A 13,950-nucleotide genomic window follows, 5' to 3' on the forward strand; every position below is an offset into this window, starting at 1 on the left:
CTGTATGTGACTTTTTGTTTTTCTCAAGCTGCTCTCAGGATTCTTTGTCTTTGGTTTTGGAGAGTGTGATTATGATATGCCTTGGTGATTTTCTTTTGGGGTCTATCTTATATGGGGTTCTCTGAGCTTCTTGGATGGCCAGCTTTTCAGCTTTTGTGATATTGTGGAAGTTTTCTGTCATCAATTCTTCAATGATCCTCTCTATGTTTTCCACTTTTTCCCCGTTCTTGAACTCCGATCACTCACAAATTTTTGCTTTTGGTTGTATCCCACATAATTCTCAGGGTCTCTTCATTTTTCTTCATTCTTTTTTCTGATTTTTCCTCAGAGTTGTATCCAAGTGTTTGTCTTCAATTTCGCTGATCCTGTCTTCCACAGTTTCAAACCTATTCCTCAGCCCTTCTATGACACTGTCCATTTCTGAAATCTTGTTGTTTATCTTTTAGATTTCTAATTGTGGTTTTGTATAATTTCTAGTTGTGGATTTATTTTTGCATTTTGTTCCTGTATTATTCTCCTGAATTCTTCCATTTTTTGGTCTGTATTTTCCATGAATTTGTCTGCCTTTTCCATGAATTTTATCTATTTTTTCCTCATTTTTGTCTTCTTTTTGCTTCAACTCTTGGATAGCTCTGAATATTAGAGATTTGAATTCCCTATCAGGTAGTTCTAGTGCCCTTTCTTCTACTGGAAATCATCTGGTGTTTTATTTTGGATGCCTACTGAAACCATCCTGTCCTGTTTTTGTGTTTTGATAGTGTCTGCTGTCTTCAGGGCATTCGATAGTTATTTTTCTTGTTTATTGATTGTAGATTTGTTTGTTTCATCCTTTTTTGTGTTTTATTTGGCTATGTCTGAGCAGGTGGGCTGTGTGTTCTTTGCTGTTTGCTCATCTGTGGGCATGATACTTTTCACCTCCTCCTCCAATTGGCAGGGTCAGTCACTCAGATATAGTACAGCAGGGCAGGTCTAGCTGAAGAGGAGTTGCTGGGATGGGTTGTTTCTGGCACTTACTATGGCCACCAGCATGGGCCGGTAATCAGTGCAAGGCAGGTTCCAGTAGGCTGTGCCTGTGCTGCTTGGTGGTGTGATGTTAAGCGCATGGTGCAGGTAGGCAGGATTGAGGGGGGAGATTGTAACGTGTGGAGCTAAGATGGGTATGGGAAAGGGGAGAGAGGAACAGGAGCCAAAAACATACAAACAATAAAAGAGTGCCTGGGGAGCTTGCCATTGGAGTGGAGAGGTGAGAGACTATGAAATGGAGAAAAACAAAAAGGAGGAGAAGAAGAAGACTAAAAAGAAAAGAAAAGAAAAAAGAATAAATAAAAATTAGAAAGAAAAAGGAAAAGAGAAGCTCCCAAGGATCCCACTGATGCAGCTATGAGGTCTGGGGAAGTTGCTCCCAGGCCGCGAAGTACAGCCTGGCTAGAAGGTGTAGAGGTGTCACTCAGCACCAGGTATTCAGGGGACAGGAAGAGAAGGAAAGTATAGAGAGACGAAAAATGAAGAAAGACAAAAAGGGAAAAAGAGAGAAAAGAAAACAAAACAAATTTTTAAAAAAGAACAAGAACCCCCCCAAATAACAGGAAAAAAAGAACCCCCCCAAAAAGCAAGAAAAAAGAACTGCTCTCAGGCATCCCTCTGTGCGTCTGCCAGACTGAGGGGGTAGGTCCCAAGCCACGCAATACTGCCTAGCTAGAACAGGCTCTCAGTTTGAGAAAAGAAAAAGAAAACAAACAAACAATTCAAAACAAACAAACAAAAAAGCCCCGGGATCCGACCAGTGTGGCAGCATGGGCCAGGAAGCAGTCTCACATTCGAGTGGCATTTCACAGCCTTTCAGGAAGAAGTAAAGATGGCGCACAGAGCCACGTATTTGAGAGAAAGGAATGGGAGGTGGTGAGAGGTAAAGAAGAAATCTAAAGAGCAGAAAAAAGCAACACCAGCAGCCAACAAATGGCACTCAGGGAGCTGGCCAGTGTGGGTGGGGGGAATCCAAGCGACACCAGGGTGAAGCTGATGCTTCCCAGCCAAGAGACTGTGGCCACAGGAAGCAGAGGAGGTGGAGTGGGGGTGAAAAAGGGTGAGGGGTTATCGCTGGTTACCGGTTGTTCTGTCTGCTGCTGGATGACCCGTGAAGCTGCTTTCTCGTACCCCTTGTTCGCTGGTCTCTGATAGGAGTCCAGAATGGCAGATCCATGCTGCGTTAGCTGATAGGGGAACTCTGCATGTATCTCTCCTCGCTCTCTTTTCTCTGTTAGTTTCTTACTCCATTCAGTGCTTGGCTGAGTTCTTTATCTCTTCATTTGATGCTTAGGGTTTCATTTTTGTTTGGCTTAGTTTTTCGGATCTTTGCTGTGGAGGGTGTCATGGTTTGAATTTTGTCCCCCCAAAAATGTGTGTATCAATTTGGCTGGGCCATGATTCCCAGAATTGTGTGGTTGGCCTCCATTTTGTGATTGTAATTTTATGTTAAAGAGGATTAGGGTGGAATTGTAACATCACCCTCACCCAGGTCACATCCCTGATCTAACGTAAAGGGAGTTCCCCTGGGGTGTGGCCTGCACCACCTTTTCTCTCTCAAGCGATAAAAGGAAAGGGAAGCAAGCAGAGAGTTCAGGACCTCATACCACCAAGAAAGAAGAACCGGGAACAGAGTGCGTCCTTTGGACCTGAGGTTCCTGCACAGACAAAAAGCTCCTAGTCTGGGGGAACACTGATGAGAAGAAGGCTGACAGAGAGAGAAAGCCTTCCCCTGGAGCTGATGCCCTGAATTTGGACTTTTAGCCTACTTTACTGTGAGGAAATAAACTTCTCTTTGTTAAAACCATCCACTTGTGGTATTTCTGTTAGAGCAGCACTAGATGACTAAGACAGAGGGACAGCATGGTGCTTCTGCCTATAGCACCATGTTGCCTGGAAGTCCCAAAGTCAGTATTTTTTGAGGTTACTCAAGCTTACCTAGGTAATATAGGTTCTGGATATTTAACTTTAAAGGGTATAAGGAAACTATTTTGAGGGGAAATAAATTATCCAGTGGGAGAATCCATATTGCTTAGATTCTCTGCATTGGTTGTCACCCTCCTCTGACCTCAATACCAGTCTCGATGTTGATGCTGCAATTTTTGCACACACTGACAGTAGATTTGAGTGGGACGCCAGTGACCATCTGTTTAAGATGAGGAAGGACTCTGTGAGATCACATCCACTGTCTTGGATGAATTTTCAGCTGTGCAATGGTGCTCTTTTTAATAAGAGGATTGACAGATCTGACATAGAGAGAGAGATTTAACACAGCAGCTTGAGAAGTTAGCAAAAAACTAGCCAAGCAGAATGAGTGACTTGTTCCTGAAAGCAATTCTTCCCTATCTAATCTCTTTTCACAGCTCATTAACCCCCTAGGAATCAGAAAAAGGCGTTTCCCAATCATCTTGCCGTGGGAGAATATAGCTGGTGGATCTAAGGGAAAGCCTGGTAGGCAGAGCACACAATATGGTGCAGAGATGTTTTTAGGACGTATACTTAGAAGGTGCAGGGGCCCTGGTGGGACTTGACTGCTAACCCAAAGTTCGGTGGTTCGAACTCACCAGCCACTCTGCAGGAGACAGATGTGGCAGTCTGCTTTCTTAAAGATTACAGCCTTGGGAACCCTATGGACAGTTCTCCTTGTCCTATAGGGTCCACTGTGAGTCAGAATAGACTCGACAGCAACGGGAACTCAGAAAGTAGTGGGGATTTTTTGTTTCTTTGGCCACTCCAATACAAACAAAGTTACTCTGGCTGTCATCTGACACAAGATACATGGTTGAGGCATGCTGTAAGGCAGAAAGGACACGGAATAAGTATGTGGAAGAAGATGCCCCATTGTTACAGATCATGAGCAGGGAGGACTCTCCCCAGACAGACAAGGGCTCTTTCTAATTGGTCAGGGTCAACTGCTCAATCCAGGATCCCAACCACTAGAAGGAAATGATGGGAAGGGGCCCTCTGACCACAAAGGAGACCAGCAGGTGTGGTCTGGGTGGGAGAGTCAGGGGTAATGCCTACGCCGGCCTGGGAACAGGATTCTTTGGGTGGTGGTGTCCGACACCTATCAGATGTCAGGTTGATGGAAAGGGGAGAACTAGTGGGAACTTGCCTATGTCTGAGTTCCTGGGGACTTCTCTTTTGCAGGGGAATTTTCCTGAAAGGAAGGACGTGGAAGCTTAAGCTGGAAGTTAGCTCCCAAAGCTTTCAGGATCTGATAAGTGAGATATCGCTTTGGGACTTTGGTGGTGCTGAAGTCTGTGGGAGGTACTAGTGGCCCCACCAGAAGCCTGGCTCAGCTGTCTGTGGTCCCCCAGAGGTGATGGGGTAGGCTTAGAGCTGTGCAACTGAGGACTATAACCTACAATTGTTTGTACGTAGGAATGATTTTTTTTAAAGTGGCCCAATGAAACTCTGGCCCTCACCAGACTTTACATTTAATAAGTCCATGTTTACACCAGTACTTCCAGAAGATGATTTCAAGACTTTCTCAAACTTTAATTGGATTGATTGGTCACCAAGAAGAATTTCCTTGGATATCAAAGGCAGTCTTCTTACATTTGAGTTTCCAGGGAGAAAGCAAGGAATATGGACAATGGGATTAGTATCTGACTAATCAACCACTGGCACTGGCTTCTCAGGGAACTTTAGAACTGTATTAATCTCTTTCTCTTCTCTAGTCTCTATAGATTCTATCATTGGCTGAGAGAGATCTGATTTGGCCTGGGCTCATGGAGACCACAGGTTGAGTTAGAGAACTGGAGAGTGGGTTACTTGGCCAATTGGAGGATGTTTCAGAATTGTAAATGGAGGCAGGGGTGACACAGGACCCAGGCTGCAGCCTCTGGCTTTCCCATCCTTGCTCGGCTGCCTCATGAGGGTCGTAACTGGTGGGCACTGACCAATTCTGGCTTAGGGAGTAAGACCCTCCAAGGGGGTCTGGAATAGTCCTACTTGTGTAAATCCTTGATCTGGCTTGCCTGCGGTGAGTGTGGGCACCCATCTTAGAGTTCCAACTGCAGCTTCTCTCCCCTGCCGACCCATCTCCCCCAGACAGTCATTCTCAGTGGTGGGCTCCCTGCCTTAGGTTCTTGATTGCATGTAGTTTCCCCACTGGGGTGCTTCTAGCCTGCCTGCGTGCCTTTCCCTTGAGTGTTGGATGCCGGTCCCATTCCCCATTCTCACCAAGAACTCTTCATCACAGAAGGATGCAATGCCCCTGGCTGGAAGACCCTTGCAGTGCCCCACTGCTTCCCTGACCCCACCTCTCAGGATCCAGCCTCTTTGCCCAAGCACAAGGATACACTCCCTTAAGTGTGGGTGCCCAAGACAGGCAGCTCCCCACCCCAAGTCACCTTCTATTCTCAGCCACCCTAGGACCTAAAAATCTCAGTTTGAAAGGAAATGGGCCTGAAAGCCGAAAGCAATCCCCTTTCCTCTGCCAGGAGTCCCTGGGTGGTGCAAACAGTTAAGTGCTCAGCAAAAGGCTGGGGGTTCAAGTCCACCCAGAGACACCTCAGAACAAAGATCTAGTGATCTACTCCTGAAAAATCAGCTACTGAAAACCCAGTTCTACTCCGATACACATGAGGCCGCCATGAGTCAGAATCAACTCAATGGCAACTGGTTTGGGTTCCTCTGTCTTAACCTTGCACCCCATTGTGGCTTTGCTCTTGGTCCCTGCAGAAGGCACTTCATGGCTGGGGCAGGAAAGTGCTCCCATTTTGAAAGCCCAGTCGAGGGCTGTGAGAATTGTAAGGCCAGCATAAGTCTGGGTTATTTAAAATTTCTCTCGAAGTCTAGATTGGCTATTCAGAAGCCTCTGTCTCCTCCACAGCAGACTCGCCTCACTGACATGGTAATCGGCACCATCAATCCGTACTCTTCTATGCCTTCAGACTGAAGAAGAAAACCTCCTGAAGTTGTTGTTTTAAAAGCTCTTCTCTACTCTTTTCTCTTGATGTTCTCCGCTCCCCAATTCTCCCACTGATTCCTGCTTACCAGTACACTTCCCAGGTGGGAGGAGGCGGCCCCTCCCTGCTCCTCGGGCTGGCCTAGCCATCTTGTTAGAGCACTACCTGTAGGAGGAGAAGGCTGTGGGCTTCTCAGCACTGGGCCCAGAATGTGGTCCAGTCTGGGCTTGAAAGGGAAGCTCAGAGACAACCACTGCCCTCTGCTTCTCCATGTCCCATTATGCGCCTTGATAACAAAGGCATGCGGTACCCTGGAGTGAGAGGTTCTTAGAAACAACTTGTGCAAATGCTTATTTTAGTTTCAGTTGCTGTCCTTCCTCTCTGCTTTTCTGTCCTCTCCGCCCTCCCCGTTCCAGCACTAACTGGCTCATCTTGCCCTCTGAAACTCAGCTTTCTCCCTGGATCACACCACAGGCACTCTGGGATTCTGGAAGAAAACCATAGTGAAGGTTGAGTACTTTGAAATTCTTGGAACAAAAAGTACTAGAAAAGAACTCCCTTTGGTGGCAGGTTCAGGGCCCAGCGTGACTGGGAATGGGCCGTGAAGTTGCTGATGACAACTACGCATTAGGTGTGGCCACATCCATCCATGTGCAGTTGATCTGAGTCACTCTAAAAAGATCAGTTACCCAGTAGGTTACATTGGACACAAAACACAGCAGAATAAAAAGCACCCATTTCACAGATAAGGACAGAGGTCATCAGGGGCCCTGTACTCCAAAACTCTCAATAAGTGGTGGCTGGTCCCAGGTATAAAAGGAATTGCCCACACGACTTGGACAGATCTTCCTCCATGAGGGGTGTTGCAAGCCCACCCCAGACCTGGAAGGTTGGGCCCCCAGGCAGGCAGAATCACTCCCCTGTGAGCCCATTGCATGCCTCAGGATGGTACGAATGAGGGAGGGTGGTGACAGCCCTCATGGGTGGCAGCCCCTAGATTGTGAGACCCAAGAAGGGAAGCGACCCAAGATCAGATGCCCGAGAGGTATGTGTGAAGACAGAGGCCACCCTGTAACTTTCATTGTGGGAAACTGGCATGACCCTTAGCCAGGGCTGCTAGAGGCTGGGGAGAAAAAGCAGCACTGCCATGGCAGGCCCAGGAAGGAGGCCACCTGCTCAGGGAGGTACTGAGCTGGGAGGTGTGAGGACCGGATACACTGTCCCTCCTCACAGTGCCTTGATAGCTCCCGAGTCCCCCAGACAGCACACTTCAGCTAATTCACCCTCCTGGGTGCTGCAGAGTCTGTGCTCTTAGACGTCAGTGAAGGGAGCTTGTGGGGAGACTGCAGCCCTCACACCGAGTCCCTGGTCTCCCGGGGTCCTCTCAGCCCCTCAGGCTTATCCTCTCTGTCCTGCTCAGCCTCCGCATCTGGCCCTGTCTCAGCACAGCCCCCCAGCAAGGGGGGACTGGGGAGGTACTGGAGGAGCCGGCCTTCCCGCTTCATTTCTGCCAGCTCCTTGGCACAACAGCTGGGAGTGTTGGTCTCGTAGGTGTCATGGAAGGTGTTGTAGTCCACCTCATAGAAGCCCTTTTCCAAGGTGAGGACTGGTGTGAATCGATGGCCCCAGAGCACCTCGGTATCCATGTAGGAGCTCCGTGCTTGGCAAGTCATGCCTGGGGGAACAAAGGCCACATGCATTAGATGTGGCAATATCCATCCACCCATCCATCCATGCAATAATCCATTCTTCCTTCCATTCATCCATCCATCCGTCTGTCCATCCATCCATCCATCCATCCATCCATCCATCCATCCATCCATCTGTCCATCCGTCCATCCATCCATCCATCCGTCCGTCCATCCATCCACCCATTTGTCCATCCATCCATTCATCTGTGCATCTAATCATTCATCAAAAACATTTACTGAACATTGACTTTTTGCTAAGCACAATGGAGAGGTAAAGCTGAATAAGACATCATCCTTGCCCTGGAGGAGCTCAAGGTGTGGTGGAGGCAGAAAATTATAAATCAACACGTCAGATTCTGGAGTAGATTACCAGAGATTGGAGTGAATGATTACGGAATGGTTGAAGCCAGAGATGTGGTTCCAGGAGACAGCATTCAGTCTAGAAGAGTGAATAGACCCTATGTGTAGCAAAGTATAGAGGCAGAAAAAGGGTTTGAAAAAAGATAAATTCAGAGTAAGTGAACACAGAGGAGCTGTCAGGCATTTAGACCACATGGGAATTGTTTTGGGTGGACACATATGGGCAGACGCCTCCACACTCGCATACACACACACACTGAGGAGGCGGGAGAGGCACACAGCTTGGATCCTTGATTTAAGGATGCTCCAATGCTTCCATTCCCTGTTCACTAAGCCTCTGCCATCCCTGTGCTATTTTTAGGTATTACTTTCCCTCCAGAGAGGGAAGGCAGCTTTGTTTATGAATGAGAACATCTCTGTGCTTCAGGTCACAGGAAAGCAGCTTCCTGATATTTAATCTTCTGGCCAAAAAAGGTTCTTGCTTTGCTCTTTGGGAGCTGAAGAAGAAACCTCTACCTCCCCAGTCTGGGCTTTCTCTGGGCAGGGTCTCATCCAATCAGACCCAGGTCAAAGGTTGCTTCCCGCCCATTTGTTTTCCAGGGCCTGGGCACCCCCTGTGGCCTGTAGCCTGCTGGGCCTGGCCTCCTTATTCAATCCTCTTCCTCTGTGGCCCATTGCTCCCTGCACTCCTCACCACCACCTTGAGCTGAGGTGTAGAGGTCCAAGCTGAGTACCTAGCAGCCCAGACCCAGGACTGACATCTGCGGGGTCCCAGGACCTCCACTGAAGCTCTTCAGGCCAAGCTCCCTGGGCTCTTCCTGCTTGTCTTCCTGTCCTGCCTCTTGGAATGTGGCTGTGGGCCCAAAAACCAAAACCCATTGCCATTGAGTCGATTCTGACTCATGGCGACCCTATAGCAACCCTGGTTGCACAGTGGTTAAGTGCTTGGCTGCTAACTGAAAGGTCAGCGGTTTGACCCTATCAGCCACTCTGCAGAAGAAAGGTGTGGCAGTCTGCCTCCTAAAGATTACAGCCTTGGAAACCTATGGGGCAGTTCTACTCTGTCTTACAGGGTCACTATGAGATGATATGAGGCTGTGGGCCAGGGACAAGTTAACCAACAAGCAAGGTAAGCATGGGCTTACTTGTGCGTACTTAGTAATCTGTAATGAACAACAATGACAATAAAAAGCCCATGCTTACCGTGCTTCTTGGACAATCTGCCCCTGCTGTGGGCTAGCCTGTAGCTACAGATCTCGTCTGTCATCTTTCAAAGCACCAGGGAAGGGAAGGAGCCCCTTTATGAGCCGGGCACTGTGCTCTCCATACTTTACTGCGTTCAGTCATGGAGTCCTCCCAACAGCCCTGTGAGACGTACCATTGTCACATCGCTGATAGGCTGAGCGCTCGCCCAAACTCCCACAGTGAGGATAGCACAGAACTGTGTTATTCAAACCCCGGTCTGAATGGGAAGTCTATGCTTGGTGTTATAAAGGTAACAACCAAACTATTAAGGTCCCTGAGATCAGGACAGGTGAAGGTGGTCTTCTTCTCTTCCCTCCCTGGGCCTCTCCCACTGTCCGCACGACAGCAGCAAGCATCACCCAGGTTGAGGGAGGGCAGGAGTTCAGCCAATTAGGCCAGGTCAGCTGTGGCCCCAACTCTTAGGGGCTGAGAGGGTCTGTGCCCGCTCTCCCTGCTGGGGGTGGGCTCGGAACCCCGTCTCGGCTGCAGGGCTGTTGGCAGTGAGGGAGGCCAGGGGGCGGGGTGCAGGACGTGGCTTTCTTCTGTGGCCCCAAGTGTCTGCCCTGCTCCCCTCCTTTGTGGCCTTAGGGTGGAGCTCTTTCCCCAGAAGCCCCGCCTATGCTCTGATCCTCACCCCAGCATCAGGGGCAGAGCGGCCTGGGAGCCCCAAGTTCTGCCGGAATCGACTTCCTGCATCTGAACAGTCCTCGGCCTCTGGGGCTCCTGCAGCTGCCACCAGATGTTGCCTAGGTCGGCAGCTTGCCCAGATGTCCATCCAGCCACCTCTGACACCACCCCCTGGAGCCCTTCAACACCCACCCAACCCTATTCCACTGTGTCTGTGGCTCCAGAATGGATGCCCTGCCTAAGGCCACCCCTGCACCAGCCTCCTAAAAGCCCAGGACAGTTTGGCCACCTTTCTGACATGCCCCTAATACTTTGGGGTCAGTGTGGTGCAGTCGAGAAAGCTCTCAATTTGTAAATGAAAGACCTGAACATGACTACTTACTGAGCTTCAGTTTCTACGTCTGTGAAATGGGGATTAGAGCTTGCCCTAGAGTGCTGTGGCAAGAATTAGAAAAATGGACTTCACCCTTCTGAGCATGAGTGAGTTTCTGTGAGTTGTTGTCGTTGCTAGGCCTAAACCTTGTGCTCAGTCTCCTCAGTGAAAAAAAGAGAAAGGAAGGCAAGAGAAGGAAGGAAATAGGAAGCAGGGCTTCTGGTTGGCTGGAGGGTTCCTCTCCTTAAGACGTCTGGCTCCAGGTGGTGGTGGGAGGCGGGCTGCGGTTCTTAGATCCTCAGGCTCCCTCAGGCCGTGGGCTTCCTGGAGCCACCTCATCGAGATCTGCCCTGGCCAAGGGGCTGAGGAACGGTGGAGACCTGAGAACCAGCAGCTGACCAGGAAGTTGCCAGACTGGCTACAAAGAGGGCATTTTCCCTGGAGTATCTGGACATTGAGGCCTCAGCGTGGAGGTACTGTTTCTTCAGGGAAGAAGCCCTGCGCCGTCCCGTGTTCTCTGGGACAAGCTTCTTCGGGAAAGCTGAGGGGCAGACTGTTCCGGAAGGGGCCCAGCTGCACGAGCAGCTCCCTCGGGTCTGGGGTATAGATGTCTCTCCTAAAAAGGATTCCATAAGGATCACCTTGAGTTTGGGAATGCTGCACAAGATCCTCTCCTCATGAAAGGAGTCACAGTATGGAATGACACTGTGGGGTTCTCCTACAGGGAGACCAGTTACCCTCTGTTTAACCCAGTGTGTCCCAACATTACCTGATCACATGTCGGGTAGAACACCTGTTCCTGGACACACATGGCGTGTTAGAAAGGAGTTGCAGCTTTGGAGTCTCCCTGCCTTGATTTGTATCCTGGCTCTGCCAGGTCCTAGCTCTTGCTCTTGGACAATAATTTAACTTGTATTGCTTTGTTTCCTCATCCGTAAATTAACAATCTCATAGGGGTGTAGGAGGGAATTAAATGAGATAATATATGTTTAATATTTAGAAGAGTACCTAGAAAATATTAAGGGTTCAATAAATGTTAGCTATTGCTACTACAGCATCTTGAGTAACTACAGCTCAGGACTGTTTTAGTGGTTGGGTACCTGCACCATCTTGGGCAATCACAGTGGCCTAAGCTCCTTGGTGTGGTAAGGGGACTCTGTGCCCAGGAGGACAAAGTGTCTTACCTGTTGCCTCCACCATCCCTTCTAGAATGACCACAACTTCAAACTCCTCCTGATCCAGCTGAGCCCGGGACATCTCCCAGAAAGGGCTCTTCTCATTGATCTCATGGGAGATGATGAGCGGTGATACCAGGAAGAGACGGTCATCCCCGGTGTCGAAGCCCACATTGATGTCAGTTTGGTTCAGGGGGATGAACTCCCCTTCTTTGGTCTGTCGGGACTTGATGAGCTTGGCACGGATGGAGGCCTCCACGATGTGGGAGTTGCGGAGGTCACCCACCCGGAACATGAGGCAGAGCTTCTCATCCCGCATGGAGATGACAGCATTGTTGGAGAACATGAGGGTCTCTGCTCTCTTCTTTGGCTGACTGATCTTCACAAACATGCACCCCACCATGAAGGCATTGACGATGGAGCCGAGGATGGCCTGGACCAAGAGGAGGATGATCCCCTCAGGACACTTCTCCGTGATGACTCGAAAGCCATACCCAATGGTGGTTTCAGTCTCGATGGAGAAGAGGAAAGCAGATACAAAGCCACTGAGATTCTCAACACATGGAATCCAGTTTTGGTCACCCACATGGTCCAGATCACCCCGGATATAAGCAATGAGCCACCAGATAAAACCAAAGAACAGCCAAGTGATAGTGTAGACCATGGTGAAGACTAGCAGGTTGAAGCGCCATTTGAGGTCCACCAGGGTGGTGAAGAGGTCACTCAGGTACCGGTAGGTTTCCTGGACATTGCCATGGTGCACGTTGCACTTGCCACTCTTCTCCATGTAGCGCTGACGGGGCTTCTTGCCTTCTGCCAGCAGGCGAGTGCGGTCTGTGGCAATGGGGACATAGTCGCGGGCCTGTTTGGGAACCTTCTTAGGATCTCTGGGATTGCCTCCAATCTCCATATCCTGGTTCATAGTATTCCTAGAATCGCCAGCCATAGCGGGATTCTCTGAGTGAAAAAAGACATCAGCAGTGAAATTGACTATTCTGATTCACAGGAACACAAGGCTGTAAGGTCCCTCCCACCTCTGTGCTCTTCAGGGCCTCTCATGGATCACTCAGGAGATCAGACTATGATCACAGGGGTGTAGGAGGGAATTAAATGAGATAATATATGTTTCATTTTAGATAAGTACCTGGAAAATAGTAAGGGTTCACTAAATGTTAGCTATTGCTACTATAGCATCTTGAGTAACTACAACTCAGGACATGTTGCTCAGAAACATGCTTTCTTATATTCTCCACTTGCATTCCCGGGGCCTACTACAAATTCTGGCATAAAATAGATACTCAATAGATATTTATTGAACAAATAAATAAATAATTCCTAAGTGCCAACTGGAGCCCTGGTGGTGCAGTGGTTGAGAGCTACAGCTGCTGACCAAAAGGCTGGCAGTTCGAAACCACCAGCTGCTCCTTGGAAACTCTGTGGGGCAGTCTTACTCTGTCCTAAAGGGTCGCCATGAGCCGGAATTGACTTGACGGCAATGGTTTTGGAAGTGGCAACTGCACATTAAGTGTTTAAAGGATGTAAAGAAAACTGGGGGAAAATTAAAAAATAAAAATTAAAACAATTTATGAAAAGCATGCTATATTCCATACATTGCACATGGACAATCTCATTATTACCACAACAACCCAGTGGAGTTTGATACTGTAATCCTCACTATGTAGAGTCCACGTTGTTTGTGTGTGCGTTACATTTAAATGTAAGCTCCACGAGGGCACAATTTGCGTGTGTTTTGTTCCCTGATACGTTCCAAACACCTACAGCATAGCCTGACATGTACTATGTATTCAAAAAGCACTTATTGAATAAATGGATGAATAAATAAGAAAATGGAGTCCCAAGGATGTTAAGTGACACCCAGGCCACCAAACAAGTAATTGGCAGAAGTGATATTTGAATTCTTGTTGTCTGGCCCAGAGCCTGTGCTTTTTCCTTTATACTCTGCTGTCTTTGTGCTTTTCATCTGAGGTCTCTTAGCAGCAGACATAAAGGAAAAGGTAGCATGTGATCTGTCTCCTGCTGTCTGAGCAGGACAGTGGGCAGTTTGTGTCGTCTGAGCAAATGAGAATAGGACAAATCATTATGTAGATCCACCATTAAAACATTTGATACAGTTATTCCCTCTCCTCTGAGAAATTGAGATGGGCAGGATGTTAAGGCCCCAAGGTTTTCAAATGGACAGTCACCTGTTTTTGGAGTGCATGCCACCCTTTAAAGAGATGCCCAGAAACCTGTAATAGTTTACTGTTTTTCTGATGATCTGCTTACACCCATTTAAAATGCTTAAGACTCATGAGAATCTCTGCAACTAATAGCAGTCACTTACATTTCTGAGCATTCGTGATCCTGGTGCCGTGCTAAGAAATTCCTATACATTAGCTCTTTTAATCCTCACAACAAAGCTATTAGATAAGTATGGCTATTATACCTATTTTACAGATGAGGAAAATGAAGCTCAGGCAATAAGTGCTGAGCTAGGTTTCAGTTCTAGATTTCTCTAGCTTGAGCCCCAGGGTGTAACC

The 13,950-nt window shown here is 48.4% G+C and overlaps 1 protein-coding gene across 1 annotated transcript in view; it reads right to left on the bottom strand.

The window, feature by feature from the left end:
• Positions 1-4,446: 4,446 nt before the first annotated feature.
• KCNJ5 (potassium inwardly rectifying channel subfamily J member 5) overlaps positions 4,447-13,950 on the bottom strand; it is a 29,280-nt gene continuing 19,776 nt past the window's right edge. The window contains exons 2-3 of the mRNA XM_004379331.2: positions 11,420-12,367; positions 4,447-7,614 (exon numbers count right to left, since the gene is read on the bottom strand). Coding sequence (XP_004379388.1) covers positions 7,292-7,614; positions 11,420-12,356 — 1,260 coding nt within the window. The 5' untranslated portion in view covers positions 12,357-12,367 and the 3' untranslated portion in view covers positions 4,447-7,291. The remainder of the gene's footprint in view (positions 7,615-11,419; positions 12,368-13,950) is intronic.

This window comes from Trichechus manatus, unplaced genomic scaffold (genome assembly GCF_000243295.1).
Source record: "Trichechus manatus latirostris isolate Lorelei unplaced genomic scaffold, TriManLat1.0 scaffold00064, whole genome shotgun sequence".
NCBI lineage: Eukaryota > Metazoa > Chordata > Mammalia > Sirenia > Trichechidae > Trichechus > Trichechus manatus.